This window comes from Centroberyx gerrardi, chromosome 21, assembly GCF_048128805.1.
Source record: "Centroberyx gerrardi isolate f3 chromosome 21, fCenGer3.hap1.cur.20231027, whole genome shotgun sequence".
Classification (NCBI taxonomy): domain Eukaryota; kingdom Metazoa; phylum Chordata; class Actinopteri; order Beryciformes; family Berycidae; genus Centroberyx; species Centroberyx gerrardi.
The window spans coordinates 5,211,396-5,218,260 of record NC_136017.1 but is presented as its reverse complement, the minus strand read 5'-3'; the positions used below and the strand labels follow the sequence as shown (position 1 = coordinate 5,218,260).

At 39.8% G+C, this 6,865-nt stretch overlaps 1 protein-coding gene across 1 annotated transcript; it reads right to left on the bottom strand.

Moving 5' to 3' along the window:
* Positions 1-2,095: 2,095 nt before the first annotated feature.
* On the bottom strand, positions 2,096-6,484 carry plaat1l (phospholipase A and acyltransferase 1-like). The gene is made up of 5 exons (XM_071910666.2): positions 6,404-6,484; positions 4,956-5,085; positions 4,745-4,833; positions 3,927-4,091; positions 2,096-2,904 (listed from the first exon to the last, which is right to left on the bottom strand). Exons 1-5 carry the CDS (start codon positions 6,410-6,412, stop codon positions 2,839-2,841), a joined length of 459 nt encoding a protein of 152 aa, XP_071766767.1. The 5' UTR covers positions 6,413-6,484; the 3' UTR covers positions 2,096-2,838.
* Between the last annotated feature and the right edge of the window lie 381 nt (positions 6,485-6,865).

The following is a 6,865-nucleotide window of genomic DNA, read 5'->3' as shown; positions in this document are numbered from 1 at the left end:
CTGGATCATTGTGTCAGTCTTTAATTTATCATGGCATGTCTGTAGCCAGCAGATCAATACAGTGTGTGTGTGTGTGTGTGTGTGTATAAGAAAGAGAGAGAGAGAAAGGGTGAGGGAGTTAATTAGATATAAATGTAAGGGTTATTAATTGTGATATCTTGGTATAATTACAGTAAACAAATGACATCATGGTGGAGATGATTGGTCTCACTCCAAAAAGACTCTAAATCCCGCCCAACTCCATTCAAGTCAATGGGACCACAGCTCAACTTCTCACTCAAAATATAAAGTCAATACATTTTTTCAACAAGAGGTTTTGGTCTCAGCAGCTAATTTCACTTCTTCTAATATGTGTCTGTATGGCGATTTTCAAAATAACTGCGTCATTAACGGGATATAACGATTACAAAACGGGGTTGCTTTCCTTGTGATTGACAGGTCGCTCACGGACCAATAGCAGGCGGCGCTGCGTTGCTGTGGGCAACCCCCGGCTTCGCTCCGGCTCCAAAAAATGTCAACATGGCGGCGCTCGTAGACCCCGACTTTTGGCTTCAAAACGGCCCTTCAGAAACCTGTGGGTGACGTCACGCTCACTACACCCATCTTTTCTTTACAGTCTGTGGTTGGAAGTGATTTCTCCATCTTCCTTTCCCTCCTTCCACCATCTGCTGCCAGAAACTCTTTCAGCTTTAGCTCCGTTTGCTCTGGAAGAACAGAACCTCTTCCTGTTTCGTGCCGTAAAGCGATCCAGCAGATTTCCCCCCAGATCCACCAGGTGGAGAAACAATGGAGGATGCAGAGTAGAGGCTGGTAGAGGGCCACAAAACAATTTCCTCCCTGTTTCCCATGATAGATGAACCTCAGCGAGTGGAAGCCACACAGCTCTATCACAATAAGATTCAGGCTTTTAATTCTTCTCTTTCACCGCAGCCTCCGCAAATGATGTGATTAAAGAACCCCGTCTCCCACATGTTCATATCTTCACACACCACAGAGTACAAAGCGATGAAATTAGGAGAGTAAATCAGCGCTTTCTTTCATTTGTGTCGGCATTCGTCATTTCCCAGCAGACTCCAACAGGAATATAAGAAATTAGAGTGAGAATCACAGGCAAGACAAAAACAAAGAGACAAAGACAGAGAAGGAGGAAAGAAAGAAAGAAAGAAAGAAAGAAAGAAAGAAAGAAAGAAAGAAAGAAAGAAAGAAAGAAAGAAAGAAAGAAAGAAAAAGAAGACCAATTAAAGACAAAGGAGAAATAAAGAAGGAATGGAGAAATGAACAGAAAGAAAAATAATGAAACAGACAGTAAAGAAAGAAAGAAAGAAAGACTGGAAAAAAAAAAAATACCAAATCAGGTAAAATTATTTTTAGACTCCTTGAGAAAATAGCATCAACAGTGACCAATTTCAGAGTCAGAGCTCATAATGGGCAACCGGGTGGACACACACACACACACACACACACGAACACGCACACGCACACGCACACACACACGGGACATTGTGTCAGCACTGAACAAGATGCAAAATGGCTGAATTCTTAATTGATTTGGCCGCAATTATGTTGACTAATCTATCTGTTGGCACTCGCTCTCTCTCTCTCTCTGTCTTTCTCTCTCTCTTTCTCTCTTTCCCCCTCTCTCTCTCTTTCCATCTCTCTTTCTCTCTCTCTCTCTCTCTCTCTCTCTCTCTCTCTCTCCCTCTCTCTCTTTCTCTCTGCATGCAGAAAGATTCACAGAGGTTATTGATTAGGAAATTTGGGCCATCAGAGGTTTATTTAAGTTATGGCTGATCTTTTCCATAGAGTGACAGGAGAGAGAGAGAGAGAGAGAGAGAGAGAAAGGAGACAGAGAAAGAGAGAGAGAGAGAGAAAGGAATAGAGAGAGAGAACAACATTTCACAACCTCCTGTCTTGTTCCACCATCTGACAGAATAACAAGATTATGACAAAAAAATCGTACAAAATGACTGACAGCACAGAGTTAGAGCAATTTTAATATTTGGTTGGGACAGTGGTTCTACATATGGAACACTATGAAACCCTCCGTTCTGGTAAAATAATAAATAAAGGCAAATCAGACAAAAGTACTAAGTGAGGCTCTGAAAAAGCTCTTTAATACCGCTGGTTTAGGACATTTCTTACTGTAGCACCAAAAGAGGTTCTGCTGTGGTCCGAGCCTGAAGAACCACGTCCTGCTGCTAGAACCCTTTCTGTTAAGAGTGTACGAGGTGACTTAAGTCCTCAGTAAACAACGTTGTGACGGGTAAACTTAATCCACACTTCAAATAATTCCCATGCAGCATTTTGGAAGTGAATTTTATATTTAAAGACTATAATCTTAGCTGCAGTGTATCCTATATTCAGTGATTTGCCTTTTCATTACACAATACAGTTGAAAAGTTATATATTTTTTTACAAGCAAAAGAATGACTTTAAAAGCATCATGATACTATGACATGGTGTTGAGCTTATTTATTTATTTTTTTACATCGCTGCTGTCATGTGAAAACCTGGCAGCTTCAATTTTAGTGATTTTCTGATTGTTTTTCTCTGTAAATTGAAGTTTTAAATGATGTGTCAGGTGTTGAGTAGATATACGAACCCCCTCAAAACCTGCTGTGTTATTTCATAAATACATGCTTGGTCGGTAGAAGTTTCCTGAATAATCCCTTTTCTGAGATACAAGCACTGAACAATGATCAATGATTTATGCAAATTTCCTTGCATTTTACAAAAACTCACACCTCTGACACTTCAGCTTGTGCAGACGGCAGGTCAGGAGAATATGGCTGCCCTCTAGTGGCTGGGATGGAAGATAACTGGGGGGGAATCTTGAATTCACAGCTGCTTCTTCTCAAACAGCTTCTTCCATGCCGGCATGATGTGTTCATAGACCTTCTCTATCTGCAACACACACACACACACACACACACACACACACATCAGGTTTTCATGATATGTTTTTATATGGTGGGAGTTTTCATCCAGAGTACCATGAGTGCACACATACATGATTAGTATCCCAACCCAGAGAGATCCATTCAGTAACGTTCTCAGTAAAAGTGAATAGTGTGATAAGGTGGATTTATTCCCAAATGTAGGTCACTGTGACCTCTACGAACCAGGATAATCCCTTAAAATAACTTTACATTTACATTAATTCACCCCTTAATTCATGCAAAATCCCCTTAAAATTAATTACGGGAGTTATTAATGGAGGAGACCCCATCAAAACCACCTTAAACACTCCTTAATGTTTGACTCCTTACTTTCTAATTGAATGTAAAATTCAGGGAGACAGGAACTTTCCATTAATAACTCATTAATAACTCTAAACCATGCATAAAAGGCATGAAAAATCCCTTAAAAACCCATGATACTAACCTTACTTTTTTAAAGCTGATTTTTAATGGATAATTAATGTTTATGTAATGAGAAATGAAAGACATTTCAGGGATAAAATGAAGGGGTTTGGTTTCGTAGCACACACAGTAAACTGTCTTGTCTTAACCTGAACAAACTGTTAGCTAGCTAACTAGCCAGCAAACACACTGATGTTAATGTGAACATGCTAACGCTAGCTGCTACTAGATACGTTAGCTAGTGTGCTAATGTTGTGTTTACAATAAGACTTTAATAGCTAAACAGACCATAATATCTGTAGTAATGAGCTGAAATGACCTAAACACACATTTATCAGTGGCAAACTTATCAGTTCCCAGTCAAAAAACTCACAGAAATGAACAATGTTGAATTCTGTTGAGACGGACAAGTTGTATTGCCCTCCAAAATGGCCGCCAGTGGAGCAGCTATACAGTCAGTTATACATTATACAGGCAGAAAGAAGACATAAACATTTAATTTAGCAGGTAGGTAGGTGGATAGAGAGACTCTGAAGCACCCCCCCCCCCCCCCTCCTCACCCACCTGCTCAGACTTCTTGACCCCGTATCTGAAGAGTGTGGCCTGGTGCTCGCTGTTGTGGAACAGGATGTCGAAGGTGACCTCCCGACCCAACAGGTCGTCTATGGCCGGCTTCACCAGGCTGTGGAAGTCCCGGGCTGGGAACGAGTCGTCCAGCATGTTGCTGACCTGCATCATGACATGAAGACATGATGAGAAAAGTCACAGCGAGGCTCAATTAAAACATGACTGACAGCAGACTGAAGATAGCAATGAGCTGAAATGTCTGATCTCTAGTCCTTTAAGTTTAGCACCATATATTTTTTATAATATATTTGATTATTTTTGACTAGATTTTTTTTTTTTTTTGGCAGTGTGAGGAATACACCTTGTTCCTTTTACCTTTTACTTCAATATATTTTTTTTTTTTTCTGAAATGTATAATACAGCGCTTTGGAAACAAATTTGTTTTGTATGTGTGTGCGTCTACTAGCTTTTATTTTACTTGCAAAGTCTATAAATCTACACAAATTTAATTAAAAAAAACAACAACAGAAAAACAGTTTGGACAACTTGTGCCAGTCCTTCCAGGACTTCATTTGATCATCTAAATTGTGGGTATATTCACATAAAAGCCTGAGTGGAAAATACCCTATCTTTCTTAGTCCAACATATCCCACATTACAGGTCAATACATGCAAACTTTTTACAACCACCAGCAGGGGGATCCATACTGCATTAGATAGATAGATAGATAGAGAGATAGATAGATAGATAGATAGATATTTCTGTTTATTAAAGTATGAATAGTGTACCAGTGTGTGTGTGTGTGTGTGTGGTACCTTGTATTTTTTCCCCACTAGCTCCACTGGGTCCAGCTTGACCTCTGACCTCAGAGCTCTGCCAAACAGCACGAGCTTGGACTCTGAATCTGACACACACACACACACACACACACACACACACACGGATTACATGACAACAGTGCAGCAACAGGACTATGGTGGTCTTACTGGGCAGCTCCCAGTATGTGAACACAGACAGAACTCTCACCTCTGCTGGTCAGGTGAGCGACGTAGGGAACCCCGTCCCGCTCTCCATAGTAAACCCCAAAGTGGGAGAAGTATTTGTTCCTGGGATACTCCAGGATGTCTCCCGGGAACACCTTGGGGTGGGAGTATTTCTACAAAGTGACCGGACAAGGAAGCAAACATGTTTATTACTTCCTGTAACACATAGAGAGTTTCATTCAAAAACCCAGAGGTGTGACCAAGTCAACTTCTGCTCTAGTCTCAAGTCAGTGTCAAGTCTTGAAGCACCAGTCTCAAGTCAAGTCCCAAGTCTAAATGTAGATTACCAAATCAAGTCCATGTCATTAGTCCCAAGTCTAAAGTTAGATTACCAAGCCAAGTCCATGTCATTAGTCCCAAGTCTAAATGTAGATTACCAAGCCAAGTCCATGTCATTAGTCCCAAGTCTAAATTTAGATTACCAAGCCAAGTCCATGTCATTAGTCCCAAGTCTAAATGTAGATTACCAAATCAAGTCCATGTCATTAGTCCCAAGTCTAAATGTAGATTACCAAGCCAAGTCCAAGTCAAGTCCATGTCATTAATGTCAAGTCCCAAGTCTAAATGTAGAACACTAAGTGAGTCCAGTATCAATTTAATATCTTAAAGAAAACTAAATATCTAGGACTTTTCAATGCAATATGGTTTTTAATAGGATCAAAACTTCATAAAATACAAGTCAGAGTCAAGTCCCAAGTCACCAGAACTCAAGTCAAGTCTCAAGTAATTCAAATTGTGACTCAAGTCCCCGCCTCTGCCAAAATCCTATATATCCATCTTGAGGAAAAGATCATCACCTGGCTGCCCAAAGATGAAAGCATCTTCTAAAATGTTACTGTTTTATAAAGTAAAGGACTCAGGATTGCTGATTACTTCAGCAATATTCAATAATCACATTAATTCCAGCAATGATTCTGTAAAAGTAGGCGTCACTTTTTATTTTTTTATCACAACAAAAGCTGGATCAATCAATCAAAAGCCACTGTGCATTATTATGGGGGGTATTATTGTTTCAAAATTAAATAAATAAATAGTGTGAACATGTCACAAATAAAATCAAATCGACAAATAAATAATATGAATGATACACAAATAAAATAAGATCCACAAATATGTTTATGCACTCACAAATAAATCTTGCTCGAACATTACACATAAACATAATTATCAGTCTATGCTAATAGGCTTATAAATTAAAGGTTAAATAAAAAGTTTGATGCAAAAACATAAGACAAACATCTAAAATGCATCTCACTTCAACTCAAACCGTCCTCGTCTTGTCAGGGAAATCTGACTTGGAGACGGTTTAAAATAAAAACACATGGGAGTAAATGAGATCAGCACTAAGAAACCAATCATTTCTAATAATAAATATTGAGATCAACTAAAAAATAATAGAAAAAATGATAAAAGAATTGCAGTTTTACTTACTAGGCCCATGGGTTCAGGTATTCACAGTGGCTGTCTTTAGATCCTGCTGAACGGAATATGCCCTCCGCACACACACACACCACACACACACACACACACATGCGATATCACCTACTTTACATATAGGGGTGTGTTGGTATGAAAACATGATGGTTGCCCCGACAGTCACAGTAGACTGACCGCCATTATCTCTCTCTATCCAATATATCATAAACGCCTTTATCTGTGTTTGCTGTAATATTATGACGGTGTGTGTGTGTGTGTGTGTGTGTGTGTTGGGGCGTCTCCGAGCCACACCCTGTGACACAAGGTGATATTTAAGGGAGTTTTTTGTGGTTTTTCATGCGAGATGTTTTATTGAAGAGCATCCCTCGTGTTTTCTAACACCCCCCCCCCCCCCCCCGCTGCAGGTGTTTCCTAAGAGAAGAAGAGAAAAAGGGGAAGTAGAAGGGGTGGAAGGGG